Source organism: Oncorhynchus mykiss, chromosome 11, assembly GCF_013265735.2.
Source record: "Oncorhynchus mykiss isolate Arlee chromosome 11, USDA_OmykA_1.1, whole genome shotgun sequence".
Lineage (NCBI taxonomy): Eukaryota > Metazoa > Chordata > Actinopteri > Salmoniformes > Salmonidae > Oncorhynchus > Oncorhynchus mykiss.
This window is the reverse complement of record NC_048575.1, coordinates 25,216,832-25,243,415: the sequence shown is the minus strand read 5'-3', so window position 1 is coordinate 25,243,415 and position 26,584 is coordinate 25,216,832. Positions and strand designations below refer to the sequence as shown.

Genomic DNA, 26,584 nt, shown 5'->3' with positions numbered 1-26,584 from the left:
AATTCCTCACGCTCACTGACCTGATGGTCTGGTACCAAAGTGATGATTACAATTACATGGTGACTAGCTATAAATGAAGGCTGCAGTACTGACAGTGTACAAGCTTAATGTTTAATGAACAGAGGGAGGACATTCCCTTTTATATGAGCCCCACCAGTACATTGTCCCCACCTATCAAAGCTCAGTGACGATCATAACTTACATTCAAAATATTGGGTAGAAAAATGCCCCATTGAGTTCATGTGTCCCTGTGAAGTGTGCCTTTGACCATGTACCCCAGGTAATCATACACTTATTTTGTGTTAATATATGTTCCAATCAATTAGTATGAACCTGGTGGCACTGCCAATCAGAATACAGCAGCATAATGTTATTTTATAGAAATAACACCTTCAAGTTGTTGTATATATTTACTTTATTTTACTGCAACTTTAGGCAAAGTGCAGATATGTATTCTTGCCAATCTCCATGATGTTCCCAGATCTGGTGGACCAGCATTAACTTAAGGTAACTATCAGGGAAATCCCAAGAGAGGTTGAGTCCCAAGTAAACTGCATACTGTCCATTAACACCTGAATTTAGCTGTAAAAATACAGTAACTAGATGTACTGTATTTTCATCGCAACTAGATAAAACCCTCCAGGGGACCATGACATAATATTATTAAAAAACTACTTGGGGACGACCCTGAAGCAAACCGGGAGCTAGACAAAACCTGCATGGGACCATGACTGTTTAAATTGAATTTATTTCAATTATGCCTTTCATAGTAAACTACTCTAAATTACATTTGACACTTGTGTTTTCATGTGCTCAAATGTTGTCACGTGTAGTGTTATGGTATCACATGTGGAAATGTTGCATCTCCGTTGTCACATTTATTTAACATTTATTCAACAACATCACGTGTTCACGTGAAATTCATATGGTTTCTCCATATGGGTAGAGATAGCCGGCAGGAAGTCGCCAGAGAGTCATGTTATACAGATCAGACTGTACTGTAGTGTCCATCTTTAAAACCACAGTCTGTAAGATGTCCAGTCTTATCAACCACTCAAATATACCCCTCCATTTTAACTCTCTAGCCAGAGTCATGCTACCAGACCACTTCACCATCTTAAATACCACAGTCTGTCATGTTTCAAGTACATTTAACTCTTGAAATTTGATTTGAAAGAATGTGACTTATAAATACCTTAATGAGATTAGTACAACTGTCTAATATCTAATCTACTAATCTAATCTCACCTTGTGAGCAAGCTATCAATGTTTTGTGATCATTATTGTTGTAAAAATGTTAGCTAACAACGGGTTAGCAATTAGCATGTTTGACTTATCAGTGGAAATACTACTCCGATCAGCTTTTTGATAAGCGGCTTTGCAAAACAAATATGTCCCGAATTATCAGCATACGGTAGGTCCCCAGTTATTGGCCACCTAATTTTGTTCAAAAAAGAGACACCAACCTCATATCCAAAGTGTTTACTAGACAGTTGACTTGTAGGTTAGCCTTAAAGTTTAAAAAAAAAAGGACCTGCCTGTCAATTTATCAAAGCGTAGCCAGGTGCACCCTCCTTGGTTCTTCACCAACATCTTCTTCAGTGTTGTAACCAAATGATGTCACATGGTTTGTTTTACAGATTAATCTTATGTTTTGAGAAAGTAGATAACAGTTTTAATACTAACATATAAATGAGTATGAATAATTTAGGTAGAAGTTGGATATTAAATGATGTGTGGTCTGTCGTGCAGTCGAATGTTACACTATACAGCATGTCCCACAAAAGGTGAATATATATAACTTTTTTGAAAACTCTCCAAACCTAACTTAACTTACATAAACTGCAATGAAAATTGGTGGTCAGCTAGCTAGAAGGTTGTCTTTAGTCACAAAATGTTTTCCAGGCCATTTAAATGTTGAGCTCCAGGTGATTTAATCCTCCAACCGCTAGAGAGTGTCCGATGTTCGGGGGTGTCTGAAGTTGGGGGGAAATTAGCTACAGTAATGCTGAATAGGGGTGACGATTCGTTACAGTGTGTTACAGCACTCCCCTTTAGTGCTTTGTTAAATACGCTTTAACTGCTTGTCTGCCCAATCAATGGTGCTGATACTGGGGGTTCCAGAGTCTGTATTCCAAATGGCACCCTATCCCCTATATGGTGCACTACTTTTAAACAGTAGTGCACTCACTACATAGGGTATAGGGTGCCTTTTGGGATTTAGCCAGAGAGTTAACGAGTAACCCTGTGAGAGAATACGAAAGGAATGATTTACTTTGTCATATCTACCTCAATTACCTCATAACTCTGCACATGGACTCGGTACTGGTACCCAGTGTATATAGCCAAGTTATTGTTACTCATTGTATATTTACTCCTCTTGTAATTGTTTCTATATTTTCTTTTTCTCTCTGCATTGCTGGTATAAGTATACATTTCATTTGTAGTCTACACCTGTTGTTTATGAATGTGACAAATAAAACTCTATGTGATTTTGGATTTATCGTCTGTTTTCACACAGGGACCTAACCCGAGCAGCCATTGAAGAGGAGTCAGTTCATATTGGCATTCCTTACAGTCCGTCTCCCTAGAGGAATATCCACCCTGGGTAAACAGAGCCCACACATCAGATGGTGTGGATGATACATGGAAATAGAATTACTAGAATGGTAAATGGTAATAAAAAAAAACAGAAATTGGTCCACCTATCACAGCACATTGACTTGAATAGGAATTCACGTTCTAGTGATTTTATTTCTATGGTCCAGCATACCTTTGGATTATGGACAGGTCACTGTCAATGACTGGGGAATAATTACATTTTAGCACTCTTTGACACCACCACCACCACCGACTGAACTACAACACCAGCCAGCTAGGGTCGAGGTCAGCCTCCCGTAAATATCTTCACACTTGTTAACGTGTCAGGGCCTTAATGCGCCAGCTAACAGCCCACGGGGGACCTATGGAAAAATAAAAATGGGTGGCTTGAACTGTCAAACAGGACTCTGGACCATCGTTATTTTTACAAGTCTTTACGACTCAATTTAGCTGTCAGGATATAAAACAAGCAGGTATCAAGCGTCAAAATAAAAGCGGTCCAGGTCCAAATGAGTTATTGTCAGTGGAGGTCTCCTGTCAATGATCTCTGCATGGGGGTGGAAGGGTGGAGGAGAGGAAGCGGGAGGAGGATGGGAGGGTCGACTAATCAACGGGTTTATTTAGATCAGCCTATTTAGCCTTGGCTTCAAATCCTGCAGAAAATCAAAGTCCACTGGGTTATGTGGATGGGGAGATATGGGACTCATCTCTGTTGGTCAAACAGAGAGAGAGAGAGAGAGGCCCCTTCACTCATTTGCTGGGTTGACATGTTCTAAGGGCTCCAACCAAACACCATCTTCTCCTCCTCCTCAATCTACACCTTAATTATCCAACCGATTTCAATTAAAAACCCACATTTTAAATGCAAATGAACGGACGCTTTAAAAAAAATATGTTTTCCTTTTTCATTTCCCTCCCTGTCTTAATATTCCAAACTGGATATTCCCCTGCTAGGAATTGATTAGGTTTTTGCTTTTCTTTTTTTTAAGCTGGCTTAAATGGTAGCTTTGCTGCCTGTGTTAATTATTCTCTGATATAGCTTTTATATCACTCCTGATAGCTAATGTTAATGGCACTGTCTCTCCCTTCAGAAAGGCCTTTTCTGCTGTTATTTCAGACCAATTGGAGCGTACTCTAAAGGAAGGGAGGAGACGATCTGTAATTAAAATTCTGTTCAGCATGACAACGCCGTTTCATGGCTCATTTTACACACGTGTGATGAATGCCTAATAAGCATGGTAACTACAATGGGTAAATAGATACCGGTAGTTCTAGGATACAGGTTTACTATTATATAGCCACACCTACATTACAGCTCATGCTTATCTATAGTGGATACAGAACTTATTAGGTTGTGTTTACACATGCATCCCAATTCTGACCTTTTCCCACTAATTGTTCATTTGACCAATCAGATCAGCTCGTTTGCCTATAATTGGGCAAAATATCAGAATTGGTATTCTTGTGTAAATGCATTGAAATAATGAATGTGTTTGTTGTTCTGAAAGCTGGACATCTTTAAGGGGACAGTGGTGTGTGAGAGAACTGAGGTGTGTGCGTGTGTGTGTGTGTGTGTGTGTGTGTGTGTGTGTGTGTGTGTGTGTGTGTGTGTGTGTGTGTGTGTGTGTGTGTGTGTGTTTGTGTGTGCATACTGATTATGTGATGTGTTTACACGGTTAGGGGCAGCAGGGAGAGAGATAAACTCCTGGGACGGTGTCCACTGGGCTTGTCAACTAGTGTCACTCACTAATCAATGTATGCTCCTCTGCCTCTGAGCTGGTCTCAACTGAACAAAGACAGCATCCAAGGGACCAGTCCTCTTCAGTATTTAACCTCCACTGTATCCTACCACTCTCTTTTTTCCTCATCAAAGCATTCTGGCTATTTTGTTTCCCAGCTCTGCAGAGAATTATTGCTCATGACAACGATCGCAGAAGTTTTTTTTCCATCTCCCTCTCGACTCAATGCATGCTGGGATTGTATTACCCTGTGATATTCTACCGCTACCTATTAAATATGCATGAACCCTGGAGATGAAAAATAATTTTGGGAATGCTGCTAGTAGACTCCCTCTCTTTGAATGTTCAAATATGCCTTCATCGTCTTTTGTATCAAACCTTGAATTCATTCTTTAATTTAGGATGACGGGGTATAACAGAAAGATGGGTAGCATTTTGCTATTGATCTCATTAAAAAAGGAAGAAAGGGAAAAAAGAAAGAGGTCCGGACTTAACCAGATGCAAGAAAACGAGAGGTTTGATCCACCAAATACGAACAACTTTGCCCCAAGCTCCTACCCATGAATATTTAGGAAATGAAATTGGAAACAATAAATGAAATTAGGTACAGTATGTATGACGGGTGTAAATGTGGACCACCATAATGTGGTTAGTGTTTTGCAACATGATCCTCTCCTTTTCTAGCATTGAATTAGATTCATCATACAGAACAGAACTACATGCAATCATCATGCAGTCTGATGTTGACCTCTGGTCCAAAATGTAAACTATTCATGTGGTTGTTTTGTATGTTCATCTGGATAGAGTTAAACCATTTTCTGGACACAGTTTGAGCCCTGCTATGCACCAAAACGTTATGTCAATCAGGGGTTGGAACAGGATCAGGGAACAGAACTGAAAACTGGAAAATGACAAAACTTTTCTTGCAATAGAATCATAAGAGGGTACAACAGTGATCTATACTGTTCCGGAACAGAACCTTTGTTTTAAAAGCATGGGAATAATAACTTTCAGGGCATTCATTTTCAGCCCTACACTTGTCTTTCCGTAACGCAAACAACTATAGCTTGCCCACTCCATAGCCAGCTGATCTATCTGCTCTGATTGGTGAAGTAATTTAATATCGAGCTATTTCGAAGGTTTAAAAAGGGACAGAAGGCCTCCTGGGTGGTGCAGTGGTCTAGGGCACTGCATTGCAGTGCTAGCTGTGCCACCAGAGACTCTGGGTTCGTGCCCAGGCTCTGTCACAGCTGGCTGCGACCGGGAGGTCCATGGGGCGACGCACAATTGGCCTAGTGTTGTTAGGGAGGGTTTGGCCGGTAGGAATATCCTTGTCTCATCGCGCACTAGCGACTCCTGTGGCGGGCTGGATGCAGTGCATGCTAACTAGGTGACACATTGTGTTAAGAAGCAGTGCGGCTTGGTTGGGTTGTGTTTCGGAGGATGCCTGGCTTTCGACCTTTGTCTCTCCCGAGCCCGTACGGGAGTTGTAGCGAAAATTGGATTCCATGAAAAGGAAGTACATTTTTCTTTAAAGGAACAGAAAGGAATGATAAAAAAAACAATACTTTTGGGGGGTTTGAATTGGTTCAGAACTTTATTTTGCTGGTCAGAACAGTGGAACGGAATTTAAAAAAAATATTTTTCCAACCCCTGCTTTCAATGGTGATGTTCCACTGAGCAGGTACAGGCTAGTGCAATCTGGGTCCAGGAAACTGTCCCTAAGTGTAATAAAGGCACCACCTTGGAAGTTGTGGGAACTTAAATTCTTGGTTTCCCATTGGTTCTAGGATCGAAGTTATGGGAAGGTACGCTTTTGGTTTCCCATTGGTTCTGAGAACAAAGCCCTATGCTTCCTGACCGGTAAAACATCGATTTTTTAACGTTCTGAGAACGGAAGTGAACAGTTCTGAGAACTTTTTAAAAATGGTTCCCTGAACGTTTTCCTGGGAGGTTTTATTAACTTTGTGAGAAGTGAAATGATATGTTATTTGAAGGTAGGTATTTAAATAAATAATGTTTTGGAGAATATTTTTAATAACACTTTAAATAACACTGCTAGCTTACAGTAGGCTAACTGTTTGACTTCTAAGCACAGACAGGACACATTCATATTCATTTGCTTAGGCATTACTCATGCAAACACATTTTTATTTTTTGGCACAGCGTCAGTGAGATTCAAACCTATGATCTTCTGTTCTCTATCCATGGAATTAATCCACTTCTCCGCCAGGATTGAGCTACTGTAGCATGCCATGTTTTTTTTATTCATACAAATCTGTTAAATTTAGTCTATTCAAACATTCCCCGTTTCAAAGTAAACAAGTACTAATTATGATCAGGTGTAGCCAATTAGTGTGCGTGGCCAACACACTTAAACACACTTAACAAGTTAGAGGATAGAGAGAGTTTTGTTGATGCTGTGTTAAATGTTAAATAACATTCGTAGAACGTTCTCTGAACATTACTAAAGTTTGCTTCTGATTTTTATATACATTTTTCTTAACGTTCTCCAAAAAATGTGAGAACATTACTAGAACCAATAGAACCACGAGGAAACCTGTTGGAAACACTATGCTGAAGAACTGAAATTCCCACAGTAGAACAACCAGTTGAAGAACGTTCCTAGAACATGACCAAAATTGAAATGAAGTGTAACCATGTTTGAAGATTTAGGAAACGTTCTGTTAAAGTAATGAAATAGAAAGAAAATCATGTTTTTTTTTTGTCAAGTTCTTTGAAAGTGCTGAGAATGTCCTGAAGCCAAGCAACTATCTTGCACCATTCCAAGAAAGTTGTGGGAAGGTTGTATGCAAAATAACCATAAGACAACCACGCTCTCACCAAGCTCTAAGAAACATATGGTTCTCAGAACATTATGTGCTAGCTGGGCAGTTTCCTCTGTCTCTGTCTCATTGAGTTATTGGGCACTCTGTGTTCTCTGTCTCTATCTTTCTCTGAAATGTTGGGCATATATACACATTGTTTGTTATGTCATTGCTGCTGCTGGCTCTGAAGCCTTCCCAGCTAGCATATACATTTCTGAGAACCATATGTTTCTTACAGCTTAGTGAGAGCCTGACTGTCCCTTGGTTATTTAGCATACAACTTTCCCACAAAATTCTGGGAATGGCTAAGGATAGCTGCTTGGCTTTGGAACATTCTCAGCACATTTATAGAACTTGACAAAAAAGCAAAAATGTTTCTTAGCATTTCATTACTTTAACAGAACATTTCCTAAATGTTCAAACATGGTTACATTTCATTTACATTTGGGTTGTTCTCGGAATGTTCTCCAACTTGTTTTACATTGGGAATGTTACGGTGCGTGAATGAGGACCCAAAAGCGAATTAACTTAAACAGAGCTTCTTTAATTACCAAACATAGGTAGGCTCAGACGGACCGGCAGATTCCGACAGGACAAGACAAGGTTACAGCAAACATGACGACAGTCTGGTTCAGGCATGAAACACAACAAACAAGAATCCGACAAGGACAGGAACAAAAACAGAGAGAGATATAGGGACCTAATCAGAGGGAAAAAGGGAACAGGTGGGAAACGGGGTGAATGGGTAGTTAGGAGGAGACAAGGAACAGCTGGGGGGAAGCGGGGGAGAAAAGGTAACCTAAGACGACCAGCAGAGGGAGACAGGGTGAAAGGAAAGGACAGAGACAAGACACAACATGACAGTACATGACAGTACCCCCCCACTCACCGAGCGCCTCCTGGCGCACTCGAGGAGGAAACCTGGCGGCAACGGAGGAAATCCTCGATCAGCGCACGGTCCAGCACGTCCCGAGAGGGAACCCAACTCCTCCCAATCCTCCCAACCCAACGTACCCCTCCCAATCTACGAGGTACTGGTGACCACGGCCCCGAGGACGCATGTCCAAAATTCTACGGACCCTGTAGATGGGTGCGCCCTCGACAAGGATGGGGGGGGGGGGGGGGGGGAAGACGAGCGGGGGCGCGAAGGACGGGCTTGATGCAGGAGACATGGAAGACCGGGTGGACGCGACGAAGGTATCGCGGAAGAAGAAGTCGAACTGCGACAGGATTAATGACCCGAGAAATACGGAACGGACCAATGAACCGCGGGGTCAACTTGCGAGAAGCCGTCTTAAGGGGAAGGTTCTGAGTGGAGAGCCAAACTCTCTGACCGCGACAATATCTAGGACTCTTAGTTCTACGCTTATTAGCAGCCCTCACAGTCTGCGTCCTATAACGGCAAAGTGCAGACCTGACCCTCTTCCAGGTGCGCTCGCAACGTTGGACAAAAGCCTGAGCGGAGGGGACGCTGGACTCGGCGAACTGAGATGAGAACAGCGGAGGCTGGTACCCGAGGCTACTCTGAAAAGGAGATAGCCCGGTCGCAGACGAAGGAAGCGAGTTGTGGGCGTATTCTGCCCAGGGGAGCTGTTCTGACCAAGACGCAGGGTTACGAAAAGAAAGACTGCGTAAGATGCGACCAATAGTCTGATTGGCCCGTTCTGCTTGACCGTTAGACTGGGGGTGAAAGCCGGAAGAGAGACTGACGGAAGCCCCAATCAAACGGCAAAACTCCCTCCAAAATTGAGACGTGAATTGCGGACCTCTGTCCGAAACGACGTCTGACGGAAGGCCATGAATTCTGAAAACATTCTCGATGATGATTTGTGCCGTCTCTTTAGCAGAAGGAAGCTTAGCAAGGGGAATGAAATGAGCCGCCTTAGAGAACCTATCGACAACCGTAAGAATAACAGTCTTCCCCGCTGACGAAGGCAGTCCGGTGACAAAATCTAAGGCGATGTGAGACCACGGTCGAGAGGGAATAGGAAGCGGCCTGAGACGGCCGGCAGGAGGAGAGTTACCGGACTTAGTCTGCGCGCAGACCGAACAAGCAGCCACGAAACGACGCGTGTCATGCTCCCGGGTGGGCCACCAAAAACGCTGGCGAATGGAAGCAAGCGTACCCCGAACGCCAGGGTGGCCGGCTAACTTGGCAGAGTGAGCCCACTGAAGAACGGCCAGACGAGTAGGAACGGGAACGAAAAGAAGGTTCCTAGGACAAGCGCGCGGCGACGGAGTGTGAGTGAGCGCTTGTTTTACCTGCCTCTCAATTCCCCAGACAGTCAACCCGACAACACGCCCCTCAGGGAGAATCCCCTCGGGGTCAGTGGAGGCTACTGAAGAACTGAAGAGACGAGACAAAGCATCAGGCTTGGTGTTCTTAGAGCCCGGACGATAAGAAATCACGAACTCGAAACGAGCGAAAAACAGCGCCCAACGCGCCTGACGCGCATTAAGTCGTTTGGCAGAACGGATGTACTCAAGGTTCCTATGGTCAGTCCAAACGACAAAAGGAACGGTCGCCCCCTCCAACCACTGTCGCCATTCGCCTAGGGCTAACCGGATGGCGAGCAGTTCGCGGTTACCCACATCATAGTTACGTTCCGACGGCGACAGGCGATGAGAAAAATACGCGCATGGGTGGACCTTGTCGTCAGAGAGGGAGCGCTGAGAAAGAATGGCTCCCACGCCCACCTCTGACGCGTCAACCTCGACAACGAACTGTCTAGAGACGTCAGGTGTAACAAGGATAGGAGCGGATGTAAAACGATTCTTGAGGAGATCAAAAGCTCCCTGGGCGGAAACGGACCACTTAAAGCACGTCTTGACAGAAGTAAGGGCTGTGAGAGGAGCTGCCACCTGACCGAAATTACGGATGAAACGACGATAGAAGTTCGCGAAGCCGAGAAAGCGCTGCAGCTCGACGCGTGACTTAGGGACGGGCCAATCAATGACAGCTTGGACCTTAGCGGGATCCATCTTAATGCCTTCAGCGGAAATAACAGAACCGAGAAATGTGACGGAGGAGGCATGAAAAGTGCACTTCTCAGCCTTCACAAAAAGACAATTCTCTAAAAGGCGCTGGAGGACACGTCGAACGTGCTGAACATGAATCTGGAGTGACGGTGAAAAAATCAGGATATCGTCAAGGTAAACGAAAACAAAGATGTTCAGCATGTCTCTCAGGACATCATTGACTAATGCCTGAAAGACAGCTGGAGCGTTAGCGAGGCCGAAAGGAAGAACCCGGTATTCAAAGTGCCCTAACGGAGTGTTAAACGCCGTCTTCCACTCGTCCCCCTCCCTGATGCGCACGAGATGGTAAGCGTTACGAAGGTCCAACTTAGTGAAAAACCTGGCTCCCTGCAGGATCTCGAAGGCTGAAGACATAAGAGGAAGCGGATAACGATTCTTCACTGTTATGTCATTCAGCCCTCGATAATCTATGCAGGGGCGCAGAGACCCGTCCTTCTTCTTGACAAAAAAAAACCCCGCTCCGGCGGGAGAGGAGGAGGGGACTATGGTACCGGCGTCAAGAGCTACAGACAAATAATCTTCGAGAGCCTTACGTTCGGGAGCCGACAGAGAGTATAGTCTACCCCGGGGGGGGGGGTGGTTCCCGGAAGGAGATCAATACTACAATCATACGACCGGTGTGGAGGAAGAGAGGTGGCCCTGGACCGACTGAACACCGTGCGCAGATCGTGATATTCCTCCGGCACCCCTGTCAAATCACCAGGCTCCTCCTGTGAAGAAGAGACAGAGGAAACAGGAGGGATAGCAGACATTAAACATTTCACATGACAAGAGACGTTCCAGGAGAGGATAGAATTACTAGACCAATTAATGGAAGGATTATGACAAACTAGCCAGGGATGGCCCAAAACAACAGGTGTAAAAGGTGAACGAAAAATTAAACCTGTTGAGGATATGGCAGACATACGCCCCCTTTGGAGAGATTGGGTACCCCTAGTAAACTGGAAAAAAAATCTGTCAAAAATTGTTAATATATGCAAATAAAAATTATTATTGGATAGAAAACACTCTAAAGATTCTAAAACCGTTGGAATTATGTCTGTAAGTATAGCAGAACTCACAGGGCAGGCATTCTTCCAAACTAGTTTTTGTGGCCATGAAAGTTGGAGCAACTTTGACGTCATGGCCCCCACCCTTCCCAACCAGCTATGATTCTGCGGACACTTTCTATCTCTTCCGCTAGATGTCCTCTTTCATTAGAGCTTCAAACCGTTCAAATCGCGCGAGAATTGACCCTATGGGAGTGAAATTAGTGCGAGCCACGAGAGAATAGGCTGTGCGTATGGGCGCGAATTGGTCACAGCCATTCCTTTGTTTCCAGCACTGAAGAGAAGGGCAGACGATGGCCGATTGAATTGAAGTTTGTTTTGCACGTCTAAAACATCATAAAGCTTGCTTCTGCACTTAGTTTGACCTGTTTAGTCGACATATAATGTGTAATTTTGAAGTTTTGATGCGCAACTTATCCGGACCAGAGGACGTTTTGGGTGCATTTCAGCTGATGTTATTAGCAGTAGCTAATACAAAGACGCAAGACTTGAAACCAAACGATGTATTGGGTAAGTATGAAGCCTTCCAGAACATTCTGAACGAAGACCATCGAAGGTAAGGGAATATTTATGCTTAAATCTGTGTTTCTGTTGACTCCAACATTACGTGGAAATGTAGCTTGGAACTGAGCGCTGTCTCACAATATGGAATAGTGTGCGATTTCTGTAACGTTAAAAATAAATCTAACACAGCGGTTGCATAAAGAAGCAGTGTATCTTTCTAACTATATGTAGAACATGTATATTTAGTCAAAGTTTATGATGTCTATTTACGTTATCTTGCCGCGCTACATAGATTTCCTGCGGGCATTTTTGAGTAATTTCTGAAGGTGAACTCACTGTAAATGGACATTTATGGATATAAATGGCATATTATTGAAAAAAAAAAATATGTACTGTGTAATATGTCATATTACTGTCATCTGATGAAGATTTTCAAAAGGTTAGTGAGCGATTTATTTTTTAATCCTGCGTTTGTTGATTGCATGTTTTGGCTATTGAAATGAGCTGTGTCTGGTGGTGGTTTTACATATATATGTGCTATGTTTTCGCCGTAAAACATTTTAGAAATCTGACTTGCTGGCTAAATGAACAAGATGTTTATCTTTCATTTGAGCTATTGGACTTGTTAATGTGTGGAGGTTAAATATTTTTAAGAATATTTTTGCGTTCCATGCGCCACCGTTTCAGCTGCACGTGGGAGGGTTGATTCCCAATTGGGAACCAATATCGTAAACAGGTTAAAAAAGAAATGGTTTCACTATGATTACCAGAAACAGTGAGGGTTAAAGGTAGCGTCTCACTCTGAATCCTGGGGAGAGGACTACCATCCAGGGCGAACAAGGCCGTGGGCTCCTTTAACTGTCTGAGAGGAATGTCATGTTCCCGAGCCCAGGTCTCGTCCATAAAACAGCCCTCCGCCCCAGAGTCTATTAAGGCACTGCAGGAAGCTGACGAACCGGTCCAGCGTAGATGGACCGACAAGGTAGTGCAGGATCTTGAAGGAGAGACAGGAGTAGTAGCGCTCACCAGTAGCCCTCCGCTTACTGACGAGCTCTGGCCTTTTACTGGACATGAAGTGACAAAATGACCAGCGGAACCGCAATAGAGACAGAGGCGGTTGGTGATTCTCCGTTCCCTCTCCTTAGTCGAGATGCGGATACCTCCCAGCTGCATGGGCTCAGCACCCGAGCCGGCAGAGGAAGATGGTAGTGATGCGGAGAGGGGGGCGACGGAGAGCGCGAGCTCCTTTCCACGAGCTCGGTGACGAAGATCAACCCGTCGCTCAATGCGAATAGCGAGTTCAATCAAGGAATCCACGCTGGAAGGAACCTCCCGGGAGAGAATCTCATCCTTTACCTCTGCGCGGAGACCCTCCAGAAGACGAGCGAGCAAGGCCGGCTCGTTCCAGCCACTGGAGACAGCAAGAGTGCGAAACTCAATAGAGTAGTCTGTTATGGATCGATTGCCTTGACATAGGGAAGACAGGGCCCTGGAAGCCTCCTCCCCAAAAACAGATCGATCAAAAACCCGTATCATCTCCTCCTTAAAGTCCTGATACTGGTTAGTACACTCAGCCCTTGCCTCCCAGATTGCCGTGCCCCACTCACGAGCCCGTCCAATAAGGAGAGATATGACGTAGGCGACACGAGCAGTGCTCCTGGAGTAAGTGTTGGGCTGGAGAGAAAACACAATATCACACTGGGTGAGGAACGAGCGGCATTCAGTGGGCTCCCCAGAGTAACACGGCGGGTTATTGATTCTGGGCTCCGGAGATTCGAAAGCCCTGGAAGTGGCCGGTGGATCGAGGCGGAGATGGTGAACCTGTTCTGTGAGGTTGGAGACTTGGGTGGCCAGGGTCTCAACGGCATGTCGAGCAGCAGACACTTCCTGCTCGTGTCTGCCTAGCATCGCTCCCTGGATCCCGACGGCTGAGTGGAGAGGATCCGAAGTCGCTGGGTCCATTCTTGGTCGGATTCTTCTGTTACGGTGCGTGAATGAGGACCCAAAAGCGAATTAACTTAAACAGAGCTTCTTTAATTACCAAACATAGGTAGGCTCAGACGGACCGGCAGATTCCGACAGGACAAGACAAGGTTACAGCAAACATGACGACAGTCTGGTTCAGGCATGAAACACAACAAACAAGAATCCGACAAGGACAGGAACAAAAACAGAGAGAGATATAGGGACCTAATCAGAGGGAAAAAGGGAACAGGTGGGAAACGGGGTGAATGGGTAGTTAGGAGGAGACAAGGAACAGCTGGGGGGAAGCGGGGGAGAAAAGGTAACCTAAGACGACCAGCAGAGGGAGACAGGGTGAAAGGAAAGGACAGAGACAAGACACAACATGACAGTACATGACAGGGAATGTTCTCAAATAGTTCAGAGAACGTTAAGAAACAACATTCTTAAGAGGGAATTTCAGTACTTCAGCATAATATTATCTACAGGTTTCCTCATGGTTCTATTTCAAGTCATGTTCTCACATTTTTCTGAGAATGTTCAGAAAACTTTCCAGAAAAACCACAAGAAAACTTTAGTAATGTTCAGAGAACGCTCTACAAATGTTACTCAAAAACATATACATTCCATTCTCGTCATCAACAAAAGTCTCTCCATCTTCTAACTTGTTACTTTAGTGTGTTCAGGTGTCCACTAATTGGCCGTACCTGATCTTAATGAATGCCTGTTTCCTTTGAAATGGTGTCTGTTTGAATAGACTAAAATGAACAGCTTTGGCACAGTGGGCTCATTTCATGAATAGAGAACAGAAGATTATAGGTTTGAATATCACTGATGTCGTGTCACAATAAAAAATAAATGTGTTTGCATGATTAATGCTTATGGAAATTAATTTCCATGTCCATATCGGTGCTTGGAATTGAATTGTTTATACCCAAAACAGGCTAGCAATGTTATTAAAAGTCTTATTGAAACAGTCAGTGAAGGTTTTAAGGAAGTTATTTAAAAACCTTCAAATAACCTATAATTTCTGTTCTCAGTGTTAATAAAACCTCCCAGGAAAAATTCAAGGAACCAGAGTAAAATGTTCTCGAAACCTCCCTGCAACCTCAAAATAAACATATACAGAACAGGTGAAATTTTCACTTCTGTTTTCAGAATGTTCAACAAACTTTTACCGGTCAGGAAATGTATGGCTTCATTCCCACCAACAATGTGAAACCAAAAACATATGTTCCCACAACTTCCAAGGAATCAAATGTGCTAGCTGGGTTCTGTAGGTCACACACACGATGGTACAGTACAGTAGGACCAGCCTCCCTCCCTCCCGCGTCGACCCACCAGCCCCCTATGGGTGGCATTCATTCACTCCAAACCACATCTGCATAACTGCATCTTTCATGAGCAGTTCAGCCATGCCGAGTCCATATTGTATGGAGAGAGAGCCCAGCAGCCCCAATGAGTCCCCTTTCTACCAGAGAGACAAATCACCATGATCCACACCATCCAAAGACCTGCAGTGGAGAGGAACTGCCTTTTCATGGACAATTAGAAGCCCTTCCGTCTCTTTATCACCCTGGTGCTAGTTAGTACTGGCAGCTTGTTTGTGGCTGGTCAATATTAGCTGAAGAGGGATGTGGCCACTAGGTAGTGGGCCACCTCAGGGTTCTTATCAACTAAAGTGGTTTTTGATTAGTGTTAATGGGGGAGGCCTTTAATGGCATTTGGCTGTAACACCCAACGCTCATGATTCAAGTCTGCTTTCAACATTGTCATTGTGTGTGTGTGTACTTTGTGTGTGTGTGTGTGTGTGACTTGAAGCCTTTTGCAAGTCAAGGGAATGTGGACAGCTGCACCATTGAGAGCATCTTGACTAGCTGCATCACTGCTTGGTATGGCCACAGCACCACCCTCAATCGCATGGTGCTACAGAGGGTGGTGCGGACTGCTTCCACACGGCAAGCGGTTCCGGTGCATCAAGTCTGACACCAACAGGCTCCTGGACAGCTTCTATCCCCAAGCTATAAGTCTGCTAACAAAATAGCTAACAAAATGGCTACACGGATTATCTGAGTTGACCCTTGTATTTAATTTTTGTATTTTTGCACAGTCTTTATGCACACTCACACGCACTGACATTCCAACACAAACATTTAATTTGCTCACACACAAATAACACGCACACACATTTATACTGACTCTACACACACGCACACACACTCACATACAATCATCATATATGCTGCTGCTACTGTGTTTATCATACATCCTGATGCCTACTGTAGTCACCTTACCCCTATACATATCTACCTCAGTATCCCTGCACATTGTAATTATGGTACAGGAACTGACCCTGTACATAGTTCTTATTATTTCTTATTTCTCATGTTTTTGTTCTTCTACCTTACACTCTTAGAAACAAAAGGTGCTAAGTAGAACCATATATGATTCCTCAGTTTGTCCCCATAGAGAAACCCTTTTTGGTTCTGGGTTAGAACCCTTTGCAGAGGGTTCTGCCTAGAACCCTCTAGGAACGGTTCCACCAGCCTTATTTGCTTTTAAATTTGTATAATCTATGAGAATACATTATATATATATCATAAGGAATTTCTTTGAGGGCCTAGTTACAGTATAACCTAACAGAGTGGTGTTAGGAATCTCCTGGTCTACATGCCACATTAGGCCTGCAAGTCACATTATGCTGGCTTGCAAAGTGATGTGTAATTCCTATTACAATTCCAACAAGTGGAATTGTAAATTACCCACAACCTGCATTCAGTATGACTGCCAGGGTAGGGAAGATAGAACTTTGAGACTGCCTCAATCATCAAATCTGGAACATCCATCTCAGTAATGGGTGCAATATATCCAACAGATTGGATTTATTTCAGAAAACTGTAGGTTATTTATCTTTGTGTAGCATAAAATGTATTAACCAATCAATGTAAATGCAAAAACACAAATATTACAGTAAAACGAAAAAAATCTGAAAATCTAGCACATGCCGGGAAATATTATATGGTTCTTTGTAGAACCCTTCTTGCCTTCCAAAGAAACATCAAATAACCCGTTCTTCCAAAAAGGTTCCTTAGGATGTTAAAGGTTCTAGGTAGAACCCTTTGCATTACAAGAACCCTTGTCTTCCAAAAAGGATTCTTCTGATCAAAACAGTTCTTGGTGTAACCCTATCCCAATGCAAAGAACCCTTTTGGAACCCTTTTTCTAAGAGTGTATGTTATTTTTAGTACAATACTGAACAAAAAATATAAATGGAACATGCAACAATTTCAAAGATTTTACTGAGTTACAGTTCATATAACGAAATCAGTCAATTGAATTAAATAAATGAGGCCCACTCTATGGATTTCACGGCTGGGCAGGGGTGCAGTCATGGGTGGGCCTGGGAGAGCAGAGGCCCACCCACTGGGGAGCCAGGCCCAGCCAATCAGAATACATTTTTCCACACAAAAGGGCTTTATTACATACAGAAATACTCCCAAGCTCTGTTGGACATTCCTGCAGTCAGCATGCTAATTGCCCGCTCCCTCAAAACTTGTGACATCTGTGGCATTGTGTTGTGCGATGAAACTGCACAATCTACAGTAGCCTTTTATTGTCCCCAGCCCAAGGTGCACCTCTGTAATGATCATGCTGTTTAATCAGCTTCTTGATATGCCACACCTGTCAGGTGGATGGATTATCTTGGCAAAGGATAAATACTCAAAAACAGTGATATAAACAAATTTGTGCACAACATTTGAGTGAAATACGTTTCCAGGTCATGAAACATGTGACCAACACTTTACATGTTGCCTTTATATTTTTGTTCAGTGTACACTGATATTGATTACTGCATTACTTGTGCACGTGACATTAAAACTTGATTCCGCCCTAGTTTTGGTCTTAAACCTGTTGCCTAATTGATACCCTTTCACTAACGCTTTTAGCTATTCAGAGAATGCTGTTGGTCAGAGGGTATCAGTGTTGCAATACATCCATTGGTTACAATACCAGAGCAGGATCTTTGTCATCTTTTCACAATGTGGGCTATTTACGTCTGGGACTGTGAGTGGAATGAGGGTTTTCTTGTTGTGCATAGCTTCAGGATGCACTCATAACCCCAGAATGAAACAGGGCCATGGCTCTGACTTCCCAAAATGCCTGGCGTCTGGTAAGCTTGACAGCCGCTTGGCATACTAATGGCAAGTTAATATTATTCTTATGAACTGCGAGTGACTTCACATGTTAGCGAGCACTCTGTCAAATTAATGTCAATTCCATTAATGCTGCCTTCTCTTCCTCATCGCATGCCGCGCCGGGTCTCGCTCTCTCTCTCTCACACAGACGCACACGCAAAGTCATGCACAGACCCACACACACAGACATGCGGACGCACACCTGCCCACGCACACGCTCACACTGGCCCACACACACACACACACACACACACACACACACACACACACACACACACACACACACACACACACACACACACACACACACAGTTTTGATTCTTCACACAGAGGAAAGGAGAGATGAGACAGAGAGGAAAATGAATGTCCTGAATCATTTATCATACAGGTCCAAAAGTATGGATGATCCTGCGATGAAAATCTGTCCTGAGAAATGTCAGGATGATATTAACTCCAATGCATCAAAGGACAGCTACAGTCTCTGAGCTGACTGCCAACTAAAGCTCCTCTCCTTTCATTAAATACAGCGATACAACGCCACCGTCAATATCATCTACTCCGTTCTCTCTATCTGTCACATACAGGCGAGTAAATAAAGACACAGACTCCAAGTCGCTTTCTTCCAAAGATTAACATTTTAAATGATGCAGAGCGAACATCATTAGCGGCTCCAAGACAATTCCTTATATCTGTCCGATGCCACTGAAGTGTGTGTGAGAGAAATGAAAGAAAATTGCTTTTCCATGTAGATTTCTCATATCAATTCTGAGGCAAATGCCACATAATGGAGTGATGACTATGTTAGGGATGAGTGGACAGGTAGCAGGTTAAACAACATAGAGACCAATGTAAAATTACAGCTTTTCATGCCCTCATGGAAGCCCTAATAGCCAAGTGTGATGACCAGTGACCAGTCTCCAGTCTCCACTCATTCAGTAAATTGTAAAAATACTCAAATGAGGTTCAACTCACTGCACCTGCCTAAGCCAACACTAGACTTCTCTGTGCTTTGCAACATGTTCAATATATCTTTCAACTGGGTCTGAGAACGAGAGCTGTGTGGTTCTAAATCAACCTGCACCACAGTAGTATCACTATTCCAATCCTGCATGGATCCAGAGAACAGAGGAATTGTACTTACAATCCATTTCCACAGCTACAGCTACAGGCAATATGCATGTTCCTTCATGGGGCAGATATTTGTGCTGCAATGTATTAGCTATGCTAGTATTTTTAAATATGAATCTTTCCCATGTCACTTATACATGATTTATCTGAAAGGAAAATATTGTTTTTTTTAATAACACAAGCAAAGATTTATTGGCTGTCGTTACTCTTGTAATCACAATACCTTTCAAAGTAATCTGTTTTAGCCCCATGGTGGGTAGACTTTATTCACCATTTACAGCGAGAAGAATTCTCTGCCAATATTCCTCATTATCCCTTCAATTCAAGTGTATGAACTTAAAGAGGAAAACGTGCTTTTCATCTAGTAAAGGTCAACATAGCAGCCCATTTCAGTGATTCAGTGTCCCATCTTGTAATTGGGCCTTTGGTTAAAGAGAATGCAACATTAAATGAAGACAAAGTTGCGGCTTTGATACATAACTAGAGAGAGGACCCTTCATTTGCAACCTTTAATCAGCCCGATGAGATCAGGTGTGTGTGTGTGTGTGTGTGTGTGTGTGTGTGTGTGTGTGTGTGTGTGTGTGTGTGTGTGTGTGTGTGTGTGTGTGTGTGAATTTACAACAGAAAGAGGGGAGAAATGAAAGGTAATGACTATTGATTACCTATGTGCATATGACCCCACAGGCGCCCCCTCTGCATTCTTATATCAACTCAAATTATTGGAGTTGCTAATTTCATGCTGTAGGAGGGTCAGAGAAGCAATGGGAGAATAATACCTCCCTCTAACCCGAGCCCCCATCACTGAAGGTGAGGAAAACAATATGATGATGAAAAAGAGAACGCTTTTGTAAGAAAGCATGAGTGACTTATACTGTAGTTTAATGTTTCATATTAGTTTGAGTTAAAGCTGATTCACAAGGGAATAGAGATGGAGGTTATGGGTAACTTTTATGAGTAGAATTCATATTTCGTGTTGCTGACTGTCACTTTGCAGTGGTCTTAGCCCTCTGTATACACGCTCACACAACTGCTTATGATTAGCAAAGCAAATCCATTTAGGTGTGAAAAAAATTACCCTATTACATGTATACACATTTAATACACCTCAGGGAAATTGAAATTCCCTTTAAATTAAAAGATAAATTCATTATTATGGTGGCTATGTAGACATACAAATTCAGGCACACGCTTTCATGTCTTTTAAAGAAATATATATATATATTTTTACAAGAGCCCATGCTCTGAAATGGTTCTGAATGGAATAGGTAGAAATTGTAGGGAGCTTGTTGGAAAACGCCTAGTTGGAAAATGTAGCCTCGGCTACACTGCAGGTAACGTTATAGTGAACAGAGACAGTACTTTGCTGCCATCAGGTGGCAAAGAAAATAAAACCAATGAACCCAATGACGCATCTAATGCATATGGGATCTTATCGATTCATCATCAGGGCCTTATTCATAAAGAGTCTCAGAGTAGGAGTTCTAATCTAGGATCAGTTTTGTCTTTCAGATAGTAATGAATAGATTACATGAACAAGGAAAACCTGATCCTAGATCAGCATTCCTACTCTGAGATACTATATTAATACAGGCCCAGGAAGGTATAATGAAACCCATTGCATAAGGCTTTTAAAATGACTTTTTAGTATGTTTGAGTAAATACACAAGTATGTGACCATTAATACAACAAATGCAACGACTTCAGTTCCTTTGTATTTCCATGTTTAATAATGTTTATTGTGTGGGGAATATTGGCCGTACACATTTAAATGAATGGTGCATTACATTTGACTCCTACTTTAAGTAGTGTCTAAATAGTAGTTGTATAATATATCCATGTTTCAAGCAAATTAACATGAAGTTAAAACAAAAACAAAACATTTGTGATGTGAAACTCACAGCCAATATCAGCATTGTATTTCATTCAGTCTTACAGGTACGTAAATATGGCCAGTAACTTCACACTGGCAGATCTACCGTATGGTGTTACCTATTCTCAGACGGGTTAGTCTTGGGAACAGACATCAGGGTGTCAGAGGAGGAAGGAGAAAGTACAGTTCAACACAAAGGGTCACTGATTGACAACACAGCCACAGTGACTGACAAGGGCAGGGGACAGACACGACGACTGAGTTGTCGCACAGAAATAGAAATTGCCAGTGGTCTGAGGGGGTATGGGTTGTTGGAGCAGGCGGGTCAGTGTGAAAACAGACAGAAGCACTGGAGTTAGGCTGGATAGCTCTCAATGGTGACAGACAGACATTCCTAGTCCTACTGTATACGCCGGTTTGTAAATAAAACAAAAAAAGGAGGGACTTTTACAATGGGGACGAATGAAAGACAGACAGAAAAATAAACAAAGTGACTGATAACTGACCAACAGAGGACCTTTACGCTGCTATTGGTTGTTGCTAGTTGGTACTCTTTAACGCAGACAGCCCCCTGTTCTAAAGGGGACAATCAGACAGACCTATGACAACAGATGCTCACATGGCCCCGGAGGGGTCCGACTCCTTGGGCTGGATGTTGCGGACCACGTGCTCCAGCTGGCCAGAGTCAGACACGTCATAGCTGGTCTTGTACTTGGCCAGGATCTTCATCAGGGGGCGGAGCTTCAGCCACCACTGTTCCTTAGGGATCCTGTGGCTGCAGGGGGACAGACAGAGAGGGAGAGATTGTACAGTTGAAGTCGGAAGTTTACATACACCTTAGCCAAATACATTTAAACTCAAGTTTTTCAAAATTCCTGACATTTAATCCCAGTAAAAAATCCCTGTCTTAGGTCAGTTAGGATCAACACTTTATTGTAAGAATGTGGAATGTCAGAATAATAGTAGAGAGAATTATTTATTTCAGCTTTTATTTCTTTCATCACATTCCCAGTGGGTCAGAAGTTTACATGCACTCAATTAGTATTTGGTAGCATTGCCATTAAATTGTTTAACTTGGGTCAAACGTTTTGGGTAGCCTTCCACAAGCTTCCCACAATAAGTTGAGTGAATTCTGGCCCATTTCTCCTGACAGAGCTGGTGTAACTGAGTCAGGTTTGTAGGACTTAAGGTGTAGGTGTTGCTGTCAGGGGGTGCTGTACAGTGACAAAAGCTGTCAGAGGTAAAGTGACCTACACAAAGTCAGTTTCATCCTTCAGCTGTACGACGGGCTGGAAGACCAGGGCCCTGCGACGCATCCCCAACAGACAGCACGTGTCTTCTGTGTTGGCAAACACTCTCCCTACAAAACAACAGTCAGCAGTCACACACTCATCCATGGTTTATATGCCACTTCACGGTTATGGTCCAAGTTTCCAGTACATTATTATGGTAATGGTTGTTAAGTCAACTTCCTACAATTGGAATGTCACTATACTGTCTACATGGATCTAGGATAATGTTTGAATGGGAAAGGGGAATACTGTTCTAATTTAGGTTTGACAGAAGGAAACATCTAGGAGTCTTGCAACAGTGTGCTGAATAAGAGCAAACCAAAGAAAAATACACAGATCCAGAAATGATTTCAAAATATAATACCTGCTCTAGTTTTTCTAACAGAACCTCCAACTGCTACAAACACCAACTAAACTCTATTTGAGACATGTAACACTACAAGGCCATGATGGGTAAAGGGACATGGAACTAGATCTAATGAAATAGATGGTCATGGAGCCAGAGTCAATTAATTAAGTAATTTACCTTCATCTTATGTCATCCATGTGCACAAACAAATAGACAAAAAAACAAAGAAGAATGTAATGTTTTAACGTTAGCCTTAATCAAGAAACTAGTATAGTACATATTTTACTATTTATTTACTTAGTAAATAAGTAATATAAAAAATGATTTACATGATGTGGTATGCACTTATAGTGCAGTATAAGCGCAATTGTCACATTTATTATGGAATAGTTACTTGCAATTTCATCATGCAAAGTGTTCAACAAAGCCCTTACACATTATATTAAATAACAAATACGCAAATGAAACCGGAGGGAATTTGAAATCTGCTGTGTGATGGATGCATTGTGAACAAAACTACCTAAAACACCCCAAAGGTTATTGAAGGACTCCATGACAGATCCAGGTAAAGGTGCTGCATCACGATCACAATCTTCTCTGAGGACACTAGGAATCTACTGGCATGACTACAGTCTTTACTACTGTACCTTGTCTGAAGGTCTCGTTCATTTTCTTGGTGAGCCATAGCATGGCTTTGGCCGAGATCTTTGTCCCAAAGTTGCGGTCGAAAGGAGATGGTGCCCCTCCCTTTCAAAACAATCACAACAGCTGTCACTATATTCTCCTCTTCACGAAAGTAGTGCACATTATAGGAAATAGGGATCTGTTTTGGGACGCATCCACAGAGTATTCTACGGTTACCTACCTGCTGCATGTGTCCTAGTACATTCTTCCTGCAGTCGAACACTCCTCTCCCTTCCTCAGAGTACAGCTGGTAGATGAAGTCTGTCGTGTAGTTCTCGTTGCTGTTCTCATTTCTGCCACACCAAAATGAGAATGAGGGAGTGAGTGAGGGAGGGAGTGAGTGAGTGAGTGAGGGAGTGAGTGAGTGAGAGAGGGATTGAATGAGACGGTGAGTGAGTGGATACGTCCCAATTATCTCTCCTTTCTCCCAAAGTGTACACTTTTCTCTTGCCTTCACCGAAAAGGAGATATTGGGACACATCCAGTGCACTGCGTTACCTGAGGACCAATCCTCTTTGAATGGCTCCCTTCATCTTCTCTGTCAGATGCTCAACGTTGGACTGAAAGAAAACATGCTACGAGTCAGTGTTCCTTCTCTTGACCAGCAAAAAGCATAACTGCACCTTAAAAACATTGATCTATATTGGGCACAAATCCATTCTGTTCCACTTACACATGCTCTACTATAATACTGCACTGCTAGCCAAATAGAGCAACTTGAGTATCTTACCTAAACAACAGTCTCTGCAAAGGCAGATGGTCATAACCTGATGTTAGCTGCTATAACTGCTTAGGACATATTCCATTTACAGTATGTCATGGTTATGAGACTGCTATGAGGGTTCAAGTTGAAGGTTTGGGAGAGGTTTTTCTGAATGAACTTGCACATATATTCTTGTTTGTTTAAGTGTGCGTTTGTCTCACCTGAAGGTCCCTGATGTCAAAGGGTTCTTCGTAGATGTAGGCAGCGTCCGCCCCAGCAGCCAACCCCCCGACACTGGCCAGGTACCCACAGTACCCTCCCATGGTCTCAATGATGAACACACGCCGCTTGGTCCCGCTGGCAGACTGCTTGATGCGGTCGCATGTCTGACACACACAAACACACTCGCAGAGTTAGACAGACGCCGACAGCATTAGTCGGGAGATCAAGTGAACAAACACACCATTCCAAGCAGACTACTGCCACAACAGAAGGTGCTTAAAACATGTGAACTCATGTTCTTTCTCATTCTGTTCATACATAATAAGTTGAGAATTCCTGGATTGTTCACGACACGCTATGTTTACCCATCTGAAGTGAATAAGTCAACCCAGGCTTCGTGATAGTACATCCCTCATCATAGTGTTACTCCGCCCTACTCATAGCAGACAACCATAAAGCATTCTGATACTGCCGCAGGTCATTGAGTGGTTATGATACCACGACACGGCTTGCTTGCTATACTAAGCACACATAGGCCCGTTCGTTCTAAAATGTTCTATTCCCCAAAAGACTGGAGACCTGCAGAAGGCTAAAAAAGTATATACCGTTTAGTGGTAAACATGTTACATTACATGCAGTGTGTGATACTGTCTAAACATTGCACATCTAAATGTTGTGATATTTTGTAACAGAGGTAAAACATCTAGAAGAGAGATTTCAATCGATAAGTCATCAAAGTAGTGTGATCTTAGCGGGGGTTTGTCCCTTACCTCCACGATGGAATTGAGGGCTGTGTCTGCCCCAATACTAAGGTCAGTGCCAGGCACATTGTTACTAATGGTGGCAGGCAGCATACACATGGGGATGCAAAACTCCTCATAGCTGGACCGAGCCTCATACAGCTGCAGAAGACACTCAAGCGCCTGAAGCAGTAGGCAGTAGTACAACACGCATTAGACAACCAGGGGGAGACTTCTGACTGAGAGACGGTCGAACACACCTCTCGGAGACACTGATCGAGTGTACCCTGCTATTCCGGGCTCTTTCCGTGTGATAGCAGCTATGGCTTCCCATTGGCAGAGAGGGGGAGGGCGGGGAACGGAGGGAGGGAAGAGAGAGGGAAGGATGGAGGAAAAGGCTACGGTAAGGAGCTGGGAAAGGAGAGGAGGGGGTGGAGAGGTTGGAGGGTTGAAAAAAGAAGGGATTCATCTGATGGAGAGGCAGAGAGAGGTCTGTTTGGGTTTCGCAGCTCAATGCAGCCGGTGACACTGCCTACAGTACCTCAGCCAATCGAAACGGTGGCTGGAGGCGGGGCACACAGGTGGCAGGACAAGCAAGGGTCAAGTCCACAAACAGAGGATGAGGATGTTGACAGAGGGGGGACGGAGATGAATGAGGAAGAGATGTCGGTCAACTTGTAGCCCAGACTGGTCCTCTGCCTTGTCGTTTCACAACATGCGGTTTGGATGCATACAACAACGTTGTGATGTTGTGCCTAACTGCTGTATACAATCCTTTAAAAAGAGGACTCTTGTACAGTAACACAAGGACCTTTGTAAAAAAAAAAAAACGAACTGGATAAGATTCTGCCGGATGAATAATCACTAAAGTATTTAACCGTGTGCTAAAAAAAAATAACTGTTCACCATTTTGCTGTAATCTTTACACAAAACACTTACTAAGGGATCGTTCTAAAAAAATGTTTTATGCAAACTTAGCAATAGCACACACGTAGTATCAATGTGAGAGCTTCAACAGCTACTAACTACTTAGCTACCACGACCTAACAACTACAGCATGTTAGTTTGTGCCTTTTAGAGGGTAAAAGAGCATTCTATTAAACACTAAGCAGTGTAAAGCCTGAACGTTGTTGACCGTTGGTCTTTGTTAATGAGGTACACAAACAGTCAAGGGGCAGGCTGGAGCAAACATGGTGGCCACCACGACACATAGGTACGGTCAAAGCATGCCTCCATGTCATTACGCACTTACCTGGGAGTGCTAGGGACAACTCGGCTTTGGTTTACCAGCCATCCAATTTCCCCTCTGGGGATCAATAATGTGTATTCAAATTCAAGCTATGTGTAATGAATGTTTATCTGTTAGTTATAAACTGAGGGAAATATTTAGCCAACATTCACTGCATGGTTGTTAATTTCAGAAACTGTGTTATTGAATCAATTGTTACATTTAGTCAAATTTAGTACAGTAGATAAAATAAAACATTTTCCTATTCAGGTCCAAAACCTTTTGCCCTGTCAACTGTATCAATGCAAATGTTGGCCAGGATAGCTGATCGTGATAGCTGATTGGCTGATGCTGGTAAATGGAAGGCCGAGGGGGTTGGTCCAGGTCAGCGTTGCCCCTTTATGTGATTGGCTGAGCCTACCAGGAAGTAGGTGTGGCTATCTCTTTTTT

At 43.3% G+C, this 26,584-nt stretch overlaps 1 protein-coding gene across 8 annotated transcripts in view; it reads right to left on the bottom strand.

Moving 5' to 3' along the window:
- Window positions 1–20,750: 20,750 nt before the first annotated feature.
- pfkpa (phosphofructokinase, platelet a) overlaps window positions 20,751–26,584 on the bottom strand; it is a 28,213-nt gene continuing 22,379 nt past the window's right edge. For 2 of the 8 annotated variants that reach the window (XM_021620589.2, XM_021620591.2), the window contains exons 16-22: window positions 24,937–25,089; window positions 24,166–24,330; window positions 23,740–23,801; window positions 23,423–23,534; window positions 23,205–23,304; window positions 22,171–22,276; window positions 20,751–21,691 (exon numbers count right to left, since the gene is read on the bottom strand). In XM_021620589.2, the coding sequence (XP_021476264.1) occupies window positions 21,532–21,691; window positions 22,171–22,276; window positions 23,205–23,304; window positions 23,423–23,534; window positions 23,740–23,801; window positions 24,166–24,330; window positions 24,937–25,089 (858 nt within the window). In that variant the 3' untranslated portion in view covers window positions 20,751–21,531. Of the gene's footprint in view, window positions 21,692–22,170; window positions 22,277–22,734; window positions 22,741–23,204; window positions 23,305–23,422; window positions 23,535–23,739; window positions 23,802–24,165; window positions 24,331–24,936; window positions 25,090–26,584 lie in introns of all 8 variants that reach the window. The other 6 variants (XM_021620585.2, XM_021620587.2, XM_021620588.2 and 3 more) reach the window with 4 other exon arrangements.